A 16,729-nucleotide genomic window follows, 5' to 3' on the forward strand; every position below is an offset into this window, starting at 1 on the left:
CGTGTAAGTCACTTAGCATTAGCCAAGAAGTTAGTTTATACATTTAAAAACTAGCAAACCAACATAACCTAAATTTGACTAAGAGAAGCCTACGTTGATAAAATAGTTTATTATGTTGTATAAATGAATATAGATACAATTATGTCCAGAAGTATGATATAAACAGAGGCATATTTTGTTTCTTCTGTGTACCTCACAATGCAAAGCATATAACATCATGACAATGTTATTGGTCAGTTGCAATGTTGATCATGGACCAATATTATGATGATGATGCAGAAACGGCACCAATAGGAGATATCAGATGTTGTTGGTGTTGTGCCAAAAAAGCCAAACAATGATTTCTGCTGTTCTCGTGTGCGTTTATGTCTAATATTTACTTATGTTGTAATTAGACTGTAGTGAACGGGGTTTATTATGTGGTTATATAGAAAATAAAGAAATAACCTGTTTTGCAAACATTTTATGACTCTGCCTTCTTGCAACTGCAGTATAATCAATCTAGTTCTTTTTGGTCTCTCAGCGTGTTCACAGAAATTGGATTTTTTTATTTTATTTCAGCTGCCCTCATGGCCGGATCACTCTTGAATAAAAACATTTTTAATGTTGGTGAGACATTAAAATTAAAAGGAAATATAACAGTGAATACACAAAAAATTGTTATCGCTGAGTCAAAATGACTTGATATTATATGTTTGGCATATCTTAGATGCCAGCAATCATTTATAACTGTTTAAATTCCAACAATCATCTTTATGGCAAATATTGGAAATCAGTTTTTGACACACTACCAGCACACAGGTTTGTGTCTTTCTGCAGACAGGGAGTGCAAATGGTATGTTTTAATCTGATTCAATTTATCTTGAATTTCTAAACAGCGGAGGAAGATATATTCGTTCATGTGTATGGAGGTGGGCGTCACTCCATGCCTTTCTGTGAATGTTATTGCACACCACTCCTTTAACTGCAGTTAGTAGGAATTCAGCATTTCAGTACACAGTTAGAGAAACATGTTGATTCCTGTTTTTATCTCCAGGCTGCGGTTATGCTGAAACTAGGACTCACCTGTGTGCTATCAGCAGAAAGCAGAGTTCACTTGTTACAATGTTATTACAATGTAGCCCACTAGCAGCAACTCTCTGTGTGTCTTATTTTACATTCTGATTTAGAACTCCAGCTCTTAGGTTAATTTGTGTATTACTGAAGTTTGGATTCCCCTAGGGCATATACTGAAATTCTATTGGAGGGAGGAAACAAGTCCCGCCCACTCCGGTTGAACCTGAATGCAACAACACAGGAGTGGGAAAAAAAAGCCTGTTGTTTCTTCTTCTTGTTGTTTAGGAATGAAAGTAAAAGTGATTGTGGTACCAGCTTGATAATGTCCAACTACTTTCTCATGGTCTTGGTGAGTAAATGTTTTAGTAAGTTTTTAGCTAAGCTGATTTAGCTAACTGTATCAGCCAGCGAGAGTTGGGTGTGGTTTCCTCACCTGGGTCATCCTTAAAATGCAGAAGTACATCTGTGCTGTGTACTTTTAGTACTTTTATGTTGTTGTTTTTTTAAGTGTTCAGTGTTTTCAGTAGTGCAGTATATGATTTAATTCACAAAATAAAGTATGTAATCATATTCCATGGTTTACAAAGTGAATGAAATTGTCATTATATTTATTCTGAAGATTAAGCAGAAATGTTGGGTCCCTATAGCCACAGATGACTGTAACATTGTGACTGTATATATTAATGGTTTTATTATTATGCGGGCTGGGCGTTCTTGGAAGTCTTTTGAAACTGGAGTCGGAATATGTATTTCTTCTTTAGGCTGTGTGTCAGGCAGGACTAAGGTCCTAAACGTAGGACTCAGGAACAAGGCTACGATGCAAGAGAGACAAAGGGCAGGGATAATATATATATACACACAGAGGGTAATGAGGGAACAGACACACAAAGAGAGAAGGAACAGAGGAAAAATGAAATAAACAAACCTAGCAACTCAGGCAAGTAGGAGACAAAAGGCACAGAACACAGGATCATATCAAGCACAAGGAAAGTAAGCGTAACCCCACAACCAGAAAGCTGAAAAACAGCACAGAATAAAGGATCATACTACTACTGCGGTCTGGCCGGGGCCTGTCTGTGTGAAGTTTGTGAGGCCAGACTGTGTCTGTGTGGGTTTCCTTCCACTGATTAGACGTGCTTGCTAGGATAATTGATGCTTCTAAATTGTAGGTGGGGGTGTTATAGTGTGCGGTTGTCTTTTTCTCTGTGTTGGCCACGTAATGGACCAGCGACCTGTGTCGGCCAGTGGCAGCCAAAACAATGTGTGGGTGGACACAGAAGGAGCAACATATTCTTAAAATTATGTCTGGAGGACATCAATCAAACTGTGTCATGCAAATTGGCTTTAAATTAATTTAAGGTTAGATAAAATAATGTGTAGCTTATTTATTGAGTTCAATTCCACCATCAGGCCTGGGTCTTTCTGTGTGGAGTTTGCATGTTCTCACTGTGTTTGTGTGGGTTCTCTCCGGGTACTCCAGCTTCCTCCCAAATTCCAGAGACATGCAATTAGTAGGGATTAACTGGAAACTCTAAGTTGCCTGCATATGTGAATGTGAGTGTGAATGCTTGTCTGTGTCTATGTCTTAGCCCTGCGACAGGCTGGCGACCTGTGCGTGTACCCTGCCTCTCCCCTAAGACAGCTGGGATAGGTTAAAGTGCAGCTTTTTCTGATACAAGTCATTGATGAATGAGTCAAATTAAGTGGCCACTAAAACAAAAGGTCTTGCCAACTTGTCAGTAACTTTTGAAAGCTTGATGTAAATGTGGTGTAATATGTGTCCCATCTTGCTGCAGATGAACCATGCCCACTGATTTTGGTACAAAGTCCTTGGAAGAAGTTCCTTCTCCTTGCACATTTGCAGCTAACCCAACAAATGCAGAAGTCACTTGTGCTAAAGCATCTTCAAGTGTGTGTCAGGCTACAGCAGCTGTGAACAGTGGTGACAGGTTACCTGCTGATGGTGAAGATAAGGATGAATCATTCACTGAGACTCAGCTGGAGAACACAGACGAGACTCCTGATGAGACGAAGTGGATCCGTCCTGATTTGCCCAGGAGATGTACTTGGAAGCTGGGCGCGCCCATGTCAGAGTCGCCTCATAGCCACTCAGCACGGTAAGAGTCTGGAAAAAATAAAGAGGTTGCTGTGTAGAGGAGAGAATGCTCTGAGCTTAAGCTCAGTCTTTAAATAATGAAACTCTATTACAGCTGTAAAAGAATGTTGATTCACAAACAGATGTCACACATACACTCATGGGCAAACATATAAATAGTCAACCAGACAGCAACAACTCAATGCATGTAGAGATGATCAAGATGATCAAGATGATCAAGATGACCTGCTGAAGTTCAAACTGAGCACCAGAATGAAGAACGGTGACTTAATTGACTCAGAACTATCAGAAACTGCTGATCTACTCAGATTTTCTCACACAATCATCTCTGTGCTTTACTGAAAACGGTCAAACAAAGACAATAATATCCAGTTCTCTGGGGGGGAAATGCCTTGTTGATGACAGAAGTTAGAGGGAAAAGACTTGTTACAACTAAGTTATCAACATATCAAACCTAAAACAGATGGGCTACAGCAGCAGGCCACACTGGATGCCTCTCCTGACAGCTAAAAACCAGAAACTGAGGCTACAGTTCACAGGGACAACTGGACAATAGAAGGTTGGAAAAACTTCACCTGATCTGAATTTGGCATAATCAACATAAAAGCATGGATCCATCCTGCCTTGTGTCAGTGGTTCAGACTGCTGGTGGTATAATAATTTGGGGGGTATCTTCTTGGCTCACTTTGGGTTCCTTAGTATAAACTGAGCATCATTTAAACCCCACAGCCTCCCTGAGTACTGTTACTGACCATGTCCATCACTTTATGACCACAGTGTACCCATCTTCTGATGCCTGCTTCTAGCAGGATAGGACACCGTGCTGCAACGCGCAAATCAACTCAAACTGGTTTCTTGAACATGATGATGAGTCCACTCCACTCAAATGGCCTCCAGTCACCAGATCTCAATCCAGTAGAGCATCTTTGGGATTTGGTGGAACGTCAGGCACCTGGTCTGCAGCACCAAATGGGTCATGTCACCCATTTGATGCCATAAAGAATTAAGGCATTTCTGAAAGAAAAAAGGGCGTTAAACCCAATGATAAAAACGTGTACCTAACAAATTGGCCAGTTAGAGCATGTTGTAGTGATACTTCTGATACGGTATTTCTGGTATTTTGAAATTAAATTCTCACGAGATGTAATGAACATGACATGCTGTATGGTATCTCCAAGATGGTAATGACTGTTAATTGTGTGTTATCTCGTACATTACAGCACCAAGCCCTCTGGCATCCTCTCCAGCATCCTTGAGAAAATTGGACACACACCTCTGGTTCGCTTGAACAACATCCCAAAAGAGTTTGGGCTCAAGTGTGATATCTGTGAGTATGAATGTAAAATGTGACACACCCACACATGCCTGGATATCAGTACAAGCAGAATCCATAAGCTTCTCTGCACACAATCACTTTGACTATTTTTACTTTCAGTTTCTGCAAAATCTTCCAAATAAACATTAGAATGATTATTATGCATTTCGTGCAGATTCATTATGTGAATGAATCTGCACGAAACTTCGCTTGTTTAAATGGGAGAAGTAAACAGCAGGGCCTTGAATGACTGTGGCACAGCCGTAGAACAAGCAAAATAGCTGAGAAGGGAGCGTTGAAGTATCATGTTTCCTACTGTGAGACTGTTGTTGTTTTGTATGAGGAGGCAGCTCGTTCCCTGGATGGAGAGGTGAGACTGAAAGACTTTCTTTCTCTGTTGGATGAAAGAACAAAAACACCTGTAAATTAAATTGAGCTGGAAAGCTGAAAACTGTTTGCGCCACCTGTGTTTCACACTGGCGGCCCATCTCAAAATCCAGGTTCTTTGATCTTTTCAAACCTACGTTGATGATCCGAACGCAATGTGCCAAACACATTTAGCTTTTCCAAGATGAGAGTATAAATTCTCTATAGGCTCCTCTTGTTCATGCGTTTCTTTTATCTGTTTATTTATTCATTTCTGTTAGTTTAATTTCAGTTTTTACACATTATCTGTGTAGTATGACAGTATTCTTTTTAACGGGTGACTGTGTTTAGTGGCCAAGTGTGAGTTCTTCAATCCAGGAGGCAGTGTGAAAGACAGGATCGCCCTGCGCATGGTGGAGGACGCCGAGAGAGCCGGGGTCCTTAAACCAGGAGACACCATCATCGAGCCCACCTCTGGAAACACGGGTACATGAGTGTGAATGAACAAATGGGTTGAAGGCTCAGTGTTTGATACGGTTTAACATAAACCAAACTGAAGTGCAGTATTGTAGCTCCATGATGAAGGAAAAAGGTCATTTAAATAAATCTTGCTCTTTGTGCAGGTATTGGCCTCGCCCTCATAGCTGCAGTAAAAGGCTACCATTGCATCATTGTGATGCCTGAGAAGATGAGCATGGAGAAGGTAAGTAGCCCTGTTTCTTCTTCTTCTTCTTTTCAGTGGGAGGAATGCATTGAAGTTTCATCCTCTCCTGTGTCCTAGGTGCATGTCCTGAGAGCTCTCGGGGCAGAAATTGTCCGCACACCCACAGCTGCAGCTTTTGATTCACCAGAGTCTCATATACGTACGGCCTGGCGTCTGAAGAACGAGATCCCAAACTCGCACATCCTCAACCAGTATGGCAATTCAAGCAACCCCCTGGCTCACTACGACACCACGGCTGAGGAGATACTGGAGCAGTGTGATGGTTCGAGCTGATAGAAACTCTGATTTTTGATGCATCTTCTAGCTTGAGTCTAATTTTTGCTGTACATGTTTAATTCAACAACTGATTTTGAGGGTAATGAAAAGAAACACATGGCTCTGCCACTAAGTCTTTTCTTTCTCTCCCTTCACTCATTGAAGTAGAAAGTCTGAGCCTGGCTCTGAGGAGCAGCGTTAATTTTGTTCTCAACAACCATATTTTTTTTCCTGATGAAAACAAGAACGAGAAAAGACAATAACCAAATAAAAACGAACGCACAAAAAAAGTGTCAAAATTATGTTTTGACACTTTCATCAACAAAAAACAAAGTATAATGAGAATTTCTGGAGACATGAGGTGGGACGAGTTTGGAAGTGATCCAATCAGAAGTAATCTTTTTGTGCACTGAGGTTAGACTTGCACATTTGATCTGCCCATGGAGGCGTGTGAAACAGCACATTTAACTCCCGTTCCCACTGTTTCTCATGAAAACATGACAAAATGTCGACGGTTGGGAGGAGACGAACAGTAAACCTATGGACAGATTCCACATTATTTGCACAAATGTATTAAATTACTTTTAATCATACAAGAAACATGCCTGAAACACTGAGCTGTATATCAAACTGCACGAATATATGAAGGCATATAGCTTGTCCTCTTTGTTAAACCTTGAAAATTCCTCTAATCGTTCATATTAGCTTATCAGGCATGAATGTGAAATTATATTATTATTAAAAAAAAAACTTTTTTACAGCTTGAAAAAGAAAATGTGTTTTTGTTTTAGGTCAGTTGGACATGTTGGTGGCTGGAGTCAGCACAGGCGGCACGCTCACTGGTGTTGCTCGAAAGTTAAAGGAAAGATGTCCAAATGTCAAAGTGAGCACCACACAACCTATCAGTCCACAGTCTTTAATGAATGGTTTTTATTTACTGTATTCTTCTTCTTATTATTTCTGACTCACACTGATGCATATCCATCAGTGAAGCAATGCATGTATTGGCAGCTCCATCAAACATTACTTGATAACTGTTTAACCCTGCAGTGTTTGCAGCCTCTTACCCAATTCCTCATGTCTGTTTTTAGGTAGTCGGTGTGGATCCTGAAGGCTCTGTTCTGGAAGGCTCAGAAGGGAAGAATAAAAAGTTTCCATTTGAAGTGGAGGGAATCGGCCTTGACTTCATCCCCACAGTACTGGACAGATCTGTGAGTATTTTTGTTAACGTGCACATTTGTAAAGTGAGTATTTTTGCTAAACGCCCGTCTCTGTTGAATCTGCACAGATTGTGGATGTCTGGTACAAATCAACCGACACAGAAACGTTCCTTATGTCCCGCAAACTGATCAGAGAGGAGGGTCTTTTGTGCGGTAAGTTCATATCAGTGAGTTGTGGTATGTTATGAGCAACCTCAGTTTGCTCTAAATGATCGATTTGCCTGTTTTGCTGAAGGTGGCAGCTCTGGCTCAGCGATGGCAGCAGCTGTGAAGATGGCTCAGCAGCTGGAGGAGGGGCAGCGCTGCGTGGTCATCCTGCCTGACTCTGTCCGCAACTACATGTACGAGACACAATGGCAGATACACTTTGAATCCAGTGAGAGTCTGGAGTGCTCACAGGCCTTCATGCCTTCAAAAATACAGTTGTGGGCAGACGTTTACATGCACTCATCATGCCCATGAACATCAATACTTTTTAAATAGGGGTGACGTTAGGACTTTTCAATGGTCATTTCACAAGTTTGCTATTTCCATTCCAAAACCAGTTTGGATGTGTGTTTGTGTCCTGCTGGAACACCTTAATGTGTCCAGGTTTTATCAGGTCAAGTTTATCTAGCTGTTAATTTGATGTAAAGTTTCAGAATTTAGAGGTAGTTTTCCTTCTTCATTATTTGTGCATCCATACACACTACTGGGCGCAAAACACCCTTGAGCATGAACAGATGCTATAATCTTCTTTGTTGTGAAAGCCTCCGCTTTATTCCTACAAATACACCTCTTGTTACTGGCCGAATAGCTCAGTTTTTGTCCCTTCTGATCATAAAACGTTGCTTCAGAAGGCATTTGGCTTGTCTATGTGGGGCAGCTGCTCTTTTCCGTTGAACTTGAAGCTGCTGATTTTGGGCCAGGGGCTGGTACGTATACTTTTGATCCTGTGTGGATTAGAGAGAAAATGTATTAAAATTTCTGCTTCCATTCTTGGTTTTTTTAGATGATTAAAGATGTATGCTTTATAATCTTTCCCCATTTAAAAAGAACATTTTAATGAAATCTTTAAAAGCCAGTGAATGAACATATGTACCAAATTTAACCACAGACCATCCAATAGTTTTTAGCTTTGTCCTCAAAAATGTGTAAATGTGTGTAGAAATGATTCAGTCCATTGAACAGTTTAGAGATCTTCATGGTTTCAAAGAGTTGGACTCTCTTCCTCTGAGCTATGTCTGGCTAAAAGCAGTAATCATGTGGCTCCCACCAGCCATTAGTTAGACAAGAATTTAACATAAAAGCACTTTCTTTTGTTCAGTTCAGTTCAGTTCATTTTTATTTCAAACATTTCAAACATGTGCCTTCACAATCATTACAAAATATCATTCCATTATTTGTTTGAAAAGGAGTAGGCTGAAGTATTTACTTATTTGTCCCTACCCCCTCAAGTTTTACCTCTCATTCATTTAATTTTTTTTTTTGTCTTAAATGAAACCCTTTGTGTGGATGTTTTTCCCATTATTAAGGACAGAACAGCAGTGACAGGAAATGAGAGAGGAAGAGACACATGTAACTGTAAATGTTACACGATGTGTCTTTATAAAGTCAGCGCCAATAAAATATTCAAGTTTCCAAAGTCCAAAGACTTTAATTCCAGTTTTTCTATTTGCTTTAAGGACTGACATAATGAAAAAAGCAAAATACAGCAGAGGCTGATGGGAATGCCAATTTGTTTTTATGGTATTTGAGGATTTAACAAAATGTTTTTGAAAAAACTTTGGCCTCAATCTCATGGTGCTGGATTTAAAATAAGGGCCTAAGGCATGAATGTGTGCACCAAATTTAACAGTACACGAGCCAATAATTGTTAAGCTAACTTATAAAACATTTCAACCGATGTTACTGCTTTTAAACATGCTAAAGAAAAATCAGTAACCTCTGCAGTTAGACATCAGTACACAAACACACTTTCTTTTTTATGTGGATTTTTTTCTACAAGACAAAGGTGAGAGAAAATGAGAGATGGCTTTCAGCTGTTATGTTTTTTCATTTTTATTTTTTACAGCCACGTGTCTTTCCTGTCCATAACTGAAATGCTGCAACCATTACAAAACAGATTTTCTAGAGTCAGACATGTTTTAGGTGGAAGTCTGACCAAACCTCAGCACACTTCTTCAAACTCACCGATTTTTACCTGCAGGTCAAAGTTCCTGACGAATCAGTGGATGTGTGAGAAAGGCTTCCTCTGCTTGGACGCTCAAATGGACCCAAAACCCTGGTAAAAAACACCATAATAACAAAACACCCCGAATCAGCTATAGTTTATACCCCTCAGAGGAGGTATGACGGGGCAGGTTGGTGTTAAAACCTCTGTTTTTCCGTCTTGCAGGTGGTGGAACCGGACTGTTCAGAGTCTACACCTGTCTGCCCCCCTCACTGTCACACATTCTGTGTCCTGCCAGAAAACCATTGAGATCCTAAAGGAGAACTCACTGGATCAGGCACCAGTCGTCACTGAGTCAGGGTATGTCTCTTCTTCTCAATATCAGGTTAGTATTATAAATGCCAGGCCTGAGGCTTCCTGAGCCTTGGTCCCTGTGGGACATGGGACAAGTTCCTGCCTTCCTGTGAATGTTGGTACTTGGCAGTTCTTGGTTGCCTGGGGTCCTGTCCTTGACTTGTGCCAGGATGACTGCCCTCTAGTGGACTTAACTACTCATTGCCTCTGGTCAATTGATTCAGCTTGCTAAGATGTGTATTGTAGTTTAAAGACGTGTGTGGGCAGTTGGACGTCTGATGGGTATATACACATACATTACAACCCTGTCCCTCCAGTGTAAATCCCCATGTGAGGTAGCTTTATTTGAGTGTGTAACCATATAAGTTGGATCTCGTCTCAAGATAAACTCTAGTTAAAAACTATATTGATTAATCGTCCAGTTTGGTTACCCATTTTTTAATCTTGACATTTGGTTGAAATAAGCAGACAGAGACATGATGGGTTAGTCTTCTCGTCACCTGAGTCTGATGGGAGTTTGTGGGTTTTGTGTATTTCCACAGGGCCATCCTGGGAATGGTGACTCTGGAAACCATTCTGTCCTCTCTGTTGGCGGGGAAGGTTGAACTTTCAGCTGCTGTCAGCGCGGTGCTCCTCAAAGCCTTCAAACAGGTCAGTCAGAGAGTGCAGAGCTCTTCATGGCGACCTTTGATGACATAATGAACATTTTTACACGCTTGTTTAATCTTCCTCCACTTGTGCTTTCAGATGCACCTGACAGACGACCTGGGGAAGCTTTCCCATATCCTCAAAACTGATAACTTTGCCCTGGTGGTTCACAATCAAACGCAATGTGAGAAAATTAATTTCCTAAATAGTGTTTATGCAGGACATTTATGTGCAGATCATTTTTATAATGAGCTGTTTATTGCATGGTTGATAAATGTCATTCACAAAGCTGCGAGGGCTCCACTTTTTTGACTGACTAATGGACCAAAACCAAAGATGTGTTAGGTATGGCTGTGTGCAGGCAGGAATAGGACCCAAGGTGCAGACTCTGGAGACAGACGTGAACTCAAAAAGGCTTTAATTTAAGACTCAAAATATAACATGACTGAAAAAACTCAAAACAAACTTAAACTAGAAAAATGACAAAACACACAGCAAAGTAAACGGTAGATCGCGACACGGACACAGAGAAACACAGGGCTTAAATACACAGAGGGAGCAATCAGGGAATGGGTAACAGGAGGGAAACACAGCTGGGGCAAATCAGAACTGACAAGACCAAAGAAGCATAAACTGAACACACTGAGAAAAGACAGAGACCTTCAAAGTAAAACAGGAAACACATAACACAGACTGAACAAAGACACAGACTCACATGCAGGCACTACAAAGGGAACAGAGATGTGGGAACAGGGCAGACACAAACACTGAGTGGACACGGGGATATAGGAACTTAAGATACACATAGACGCGAACTAGACAAGGGGATGCAGGTGATAGGGGAGACAGAGCAACTAAAGACGACAGAGACATAAGCCATAAGACGGAACTCAAAGAAACCAAAAACTAGAAATTATAAATAATAACATAAACTCAAAAACCCTGGGTCGACGACCCAGGCATCCTAACAAGATGTTGAATTACAGTCACACAAAAGAGACCCAGAGGCTGGATTAATCAACTGTTAAATGAATGAATTATTACTCCCCCCCCTAAAAAAAGCTGATATTTTATTCACAATAGAACTGATTTTAAATTTGATGTCTGAATGAAGTTGGGACACGGCCGTGTTCGACACTGTGTAACATCCCCTCTTCTTTTAACTGCAGTTCTGGCTTTCCTTTGTTGTTTTCCTTCGTGATGCTGCCATCAAATTCTGAAGTCAACATTTAACGCTTTAAACATTGTATTATTATTGTAACGGTGTGTCTCAGTTTAAAGATCTGATATATTTTCTATATTGTAAATAAAATACGTGTTTATGAGATTAGCAGATCTGTGTCCATCAGCAGTTTTGTGTCTCTGTGCAGACGGGGTCGATGGGTCGGCCCTCCAGAGGGAGATTTTATTTGCCGTCGTGACATCGATTGACCTTCTCTCCTACATCACCACACACGAGGGGCAGGACTGCAACCATCAAAGTCAGGCAGTGTAACCCAGTGACTGTGTCCTGTTTAAGGTGGATTTTACTCTCTTCTCACTGAGACACAGCAAACAATCACCTACAGTGTCACCGAAATTATAAGATATACAGTCGCAGAGAGGACAGAGAAGTTGTAATTATATTTATAGCTGTTGTTGTTATTGTTTTTTGGGATTTGTTGACAGTTGAAGCAAAATAGAAAATAACATTATCTTTTTTTAACTTTAATCCTGTCAGTGTTGTTACAAGTAATCTGAGTGTATTCACCTTGCAGCTTTAAATGCTGTATGAGGGACTTTACCATCATCTTTCTGGAGCTTTTTGACTCTTTTCTCCGACTTGTGCGAAATGAATGTGTTCCCTTCACCGTCAATAATGCAGCGACCGGCTTAGGTCTGATATCTACATTTAATCTTTGAATGGTGGAAAGCAGGCCTACAGTCTCATTTCTTACAGAATAGTTCAGTGTTTATATTCTTTGCATTTTACTCCTACTATTAAAGACTTGAGCCATACGGAAAGTGTGGGGCCTTACAGATTCTGGTTTGTTTTGCTTTTCTGTGACATGTTTTTATTAATTTGCTGTATTTCCTCTTAGCTAGCAGGTACCTAGAAACCTTCAAACCAGGTACCTGCAAAACAGAAAGTGATGATAAATTCAGCTCACTGTTTTACTTACTTACTTGTTAAGCTTAGTTATAAGCTTGTTGCACAAAAAATGCTTTTGCAGTGTAATTAAAGTGAATAGAGCTTCAAGGTTGTCCAACTTTTCTCTTTAACTAAGTTTACGGCACAGCTCATAAAATGGGGTTTGTGATCTGGTGTTGCTGCTTTCTACATTTTACTTCATTTAAAGGAGGAAACAACCTCAGTTTAACGTTTCAAACTTTTTTTTTCGTTTTGGCTAAATTGTCACTTGTGGCGTTGTTATTGAGGGTAAGGGCTTGCATTTCAAGCTTACATTAAATACTGTGAGGACACCTGATTATCTGTTTGTCAAGTTGCACCGTGGGAAATGTAGGCATCATGCAGTGAAAAGACAAAAGGTATCGGCTTCTTCTGCAGAGATACTTTGAGGCCTTTTCCGCTGTTTATACAGCGCTATTAGCGTGTAATGATAAAGTAGAGAAGTTACACTTATTTTATTAATTATTTTTTTCATTTGCTGCTCAAACATTAGTTCAAATGTCTTAGAACAAAGTAGAAAAGGGACAATGTCAGATTTTGTTTTATTCATTTTCTTATTTTTTAAAGTCCCTCTTGTGCTCCAAAACATGTTTGAGGATGTTTCTATTCTACTGCTTAATCTGACACTAGATTTCATTTTTGTCTATAGTCGATTTAAATAGAAGACATGCATAAATGCTGGCATGTGCTTTTTTTTTAATTGAGCATTTCTCTCACTTCTGTGCATAAACCTAATTTTACTCACTGCTCTGCGTTGAAGTGTAATGACTCACTAAACCACAGGGAGGGAGTATTGGCACAGGTAGACCAGCTGTGCAGCTCTCTGTATATTCAGTTCCTCCTGGACACACACAGATTGTAGGAGCGTCATCCTTCTGACCTTCAGCCAGTAATGTCAATAATTCAAGGTGTAACAAGGTGTAACTTAATGCCCTGCCTTGGATTTAATAAACTATCTTGACAACAATTAAAGCTGAGACCAAATGGCAGCTTTTTATATTGTTTTTATTGTATTTAATTTTTATTTTTGTTTTGAAAGCTTTTATTGTACATAGATAAAAGTGCAAAAAGACCCAAATAAGAAGGAAATGACATGAAAGTCATGTCTGAATGCTGATTTAAAACAAAAAGATGCAAAAGTGGATAAAGGAACATGCCGTATTTAAACTTTCTACTTATTGTTGACTTTTTTTTTTTCTGCAAAGCTTTTATTTTTCTCAGCCGTGTTTTTTCCAGCAGCGAGTCTGGTCAAAGAGAAATGTGCTGAAAGTCTGCTGCTTCCTTCCTTCATTCTCACCTGTCGTTGTCAAGGAGCACATCACATTTAAAAAGCAACACACTGTGATGTATCTGTCATGTCACTGCACCATTATTTCCTGTCTTGTAAAAGACTTCATTTTTAAACTAACAAGGTGACCCTCACATCAAAATGACCATTAACACCATCACTCTAAAGAGCCAAACTAGTCATTGCACAACCAATATCAGAGCAGATGGAAAACCACTGTCACACTCTCCCTGACTGTCCTCTGCACATCACAGCCTCGCCTGATCTGTCATCACCAGCAGGCAGAGGCAGTATCCCATGATGACGCTGGTCTCTTTCTGTCATTAACACCAGGCTGTATCCATGTGCTTACACGTTGATTTCCAGAAACTCCAACTGGATTAAGTGACCCCCTGAGTGTAGAAAAGCCTTCTAAAGCAGCTATAACAATATTTTGTAGGTTAAAATGACATGGAAAGTGGTTTTTCATGGTAAAAGACACATAATTTAAACTTCTTATCATCAAGCATAAGGAATAAAACCACATACTTTGACTTTAGTAAGTTATAGTGCCAGAGGCACACAGACAGACGGGCTTTCACACTTTCATTTCCTTGTTTGCTGCCAGTGTGTGACTGGCGACTAAAAACAGTCGGCGCATTCGAAAATTAAGCATGACGCACTTCCAGCTCAGGTCCTCTCTGTCTTTCAATGCTTCTTTTGCCTGCTGGGATAATTGCAGAATTGGAGGTTAATTATTTGCCCTGGGCCTGCAGGCTTGAAGCTACTAATCAGGAAGGGCGTGTTTGAAGTCACAAAACAGACTTTTAAAAGCAATCAAAGTTTTAATGTTACACCACAGACAGAGGGGAGCTCTGGAACACTTAAATGACCTTAAACGCAGAACCTGACTTAGTACAATACATCTGTAGAGAGAGTTTGCAGTTTACTTTTCAAGGCTATTACAATATGCCTTAATTTTAGGGGAGCGAGACCAGTAAGCTAAAAGACAAAAAATGAATATTGAGCAAAAAAGGAGTTCAGCTTATTGTTGAGGCCCTCCAGTTCTCATGTGGCCCCTTGGGAAAATTAGTAATCCACTATATCTTGCTAGTACGTTTACCTTCTTTGACTTTTTTCTGACATGGCTCTTTATTGAATAATAATAATAATGACAGGAATTACAAAGCCTCCTTTATAATTCCTAATAGTTTAAAAAGGTCTTAGTAAATTAAAATGAATAGACGTGTTCACTGCCAGACTTACATCCATGCATAAAATACAAATTAGCCTGTTAGCTTAGCATAGCACTTAGACCAAGCAGCACCCGAAGCCAAAGTCGGACGCCAAAAACAATGAATCCTTGAGGAGGCTGGCTTAAAAAGCCATTCAATAAAAGATGGATGCAACCAACCTGGCTTGAGATTGATAAGTTGTTATCCAAATACCATAACTTACAAAACTGACCACATTTTCCATTTAATATCAACAAAATGCTTCTATAAACTAGAGTTCATGCTTACACAGGTCACACAGCGAGGGGGCAGTAGGTTGTTCCCCTACAGACATCTGTACAACATGTTCTATACAAAAGATGGACATACTGTAGCTTCTGGTTCTTAAAGGTGCCTTCTGCATTCTTTTCAACGGCCACCTGGGAGCAATAGCTGTGGTTGAAGAACACTTCTGGTCCTATGGAAGTCTGTGGGGGAAAACAGTCCTGCCCTGACCTTTGTAAGCATTTTCCTCATGAGTTTGTGGGTTCAGTTGCACATTTTGGGTCGCGCTGGACCGAAATTTTGGTCCATTTGGTAAATCGTGGTCATACTATGTTCCAGATTATCTAGATATGCTCCTTGGCTCATGAACTGTGAAGTCATTAGCTAATTGGTAAGCACGTTTCCCAGTCCGACCGCCCCTCTCTCATCACATCTGGTTTCAAAGCATTTTTATAATGTCTCTGTATAAGAGCCAGTAAAAACAATGCAGCTTAAAGGCAGTAACTCATTTTCAGGGGGAGCCACTTCAGTTTTTGCACTAAATATTATTAATCCCCACTGGTCAACAAGTCTGCAGTAGTCTTTTATTGCTGTGTACCCCTTTATGTTAGCATGATGATCGGTTTTAAATAAACCATGACGACTAAAAGAACCAGGCTTAAAGCTTTAAAATGCCCATGATGGTAGCTACGAGCATCATATATATGCGGTCTGTATGGTTTGCTCATGACAGGTAGATAAGAAGTGTGATACCACTCAAGCATTTGTATGTCAGATATGATGCAACAACCAGCATGCAAAGCCTACAAATGAGTGGAAAACTGTTTGCTGAACAATAACAAATTGCTCCCACAAGCATCTATAAAGCTCACTAATGAACACATTTTTATCTTGTTTGTACAAAAAATAAAGTGTAGAAACTCCACGCTGTGGCCTTGTGGGCGTGGTTATTTGTTACGTGCTGCGACGCTTGTTGGCTGGGAGCAGCTGTCGGGCAACTGAGACTCCAGGAAGGGAGATAAGATCTCGTAAAATAGCAAACTGACGTTTATGTCTCTGACTGAAAAGCTTTGCTTCGGGTAATTAGCTGCACAGTTCATGGTTTGGTTTGCGAACAATTGGCTACAATAGGCATGTGCACAATCACTAAACCTCAGTGGGTCTTGCAGACCAACAAATATTCAAATAAAATGGTATTACTCTGTAGGTAATACCTACATGAAGAGACTGAAAGTGTACTGTAATCATTCAGACATGTTTATGTTTGCCATTTAAAAATAAAGACGTGAATAGAGTAAATGTGACTAATATGAGGTCGCAGAGAAAAATTAAATACTAACGCTGTCTATAACATTATACGTCATTATCTGTAATTACAAACGTCATTGCACACAAATGATGTCACACAGCACTCCACAAGCGCTCGGGTGCACTGCCCCCTTTATTCTGTGCATACAGGATGTTGTCTGTGCGGTGCTGTTTGTGAGGCACGAGCAGGAAGACGTGCAATCGTGAACGTGTCCTTTCCTGTCATTTCTTTTTTCTCTCTCCATATGTCACTTCCTTATCACGGCTTATCAGGGCCAC

General features: G+C 40.2%; 1 protein-coding gene across 1 annotated transcript; it reads left to right on the plus strand.

The window, feature by feature from the left end:
• The first annotated feature begins 23 nt into the window (after nucleotides 1–23).
• On the plus strand, nucleotides 24–13,574 carry LOC146650976 (cystathionine beta-synthase-like). The gene is made up of 15 exons (XM_085385643.1): nucleotides 24–1,405; nucleotides 2,853–3,173; nucleotides 4,393–4,499; nucleotides 5,205–5,339; nucleotides 5,477–5,556; nucleotides 5,635–5,839; nucleotides 6,624–6,715; nucleotides 6,924–7,043; nucleotides 7,121–7,205; nucleotides 7,288–7,393; nucleotides 9,241–9,318; nucleotides 9,430–9,564; nucleotides 10,101–10,209; nucleotides 10,306–10,390; nucleotides 11,577–13,574. Exons 2-15 carry the CDS (start codon nucleotides 2,860–2,862, stop codon nucleotides 11,699–11,701), a joined length of 1,776 nt encoding a protein of 591 aa, XP_085241769.1. The 5' UTR covers nucleotides 24–1,405; nucleotides 2,853–2,859; the 3' UTR covers nucleotides 11,702–13,574.
• Nucleotides 13,575–16,729: the final 3,155 nt, after the last annotated feature.

The sequence above is a fragment of the Rhamphochromis longiceps genome, linkage group LG16, assembly GCF_057381845.1.
Source record: "Rhamphochromis longiceps isolate RC_006_pf linkage group LG16, R_longiceps_female_GT1.1, whole genome shotgun sequence".
In the NCBI taxonomy this organism is placed as follows: Eukaryota; Metazoa; Chordata; class Actinopteri; order Cichliformes; family Cichlidae; genus Rhamphochromis; species Rhamphochromis longiceps.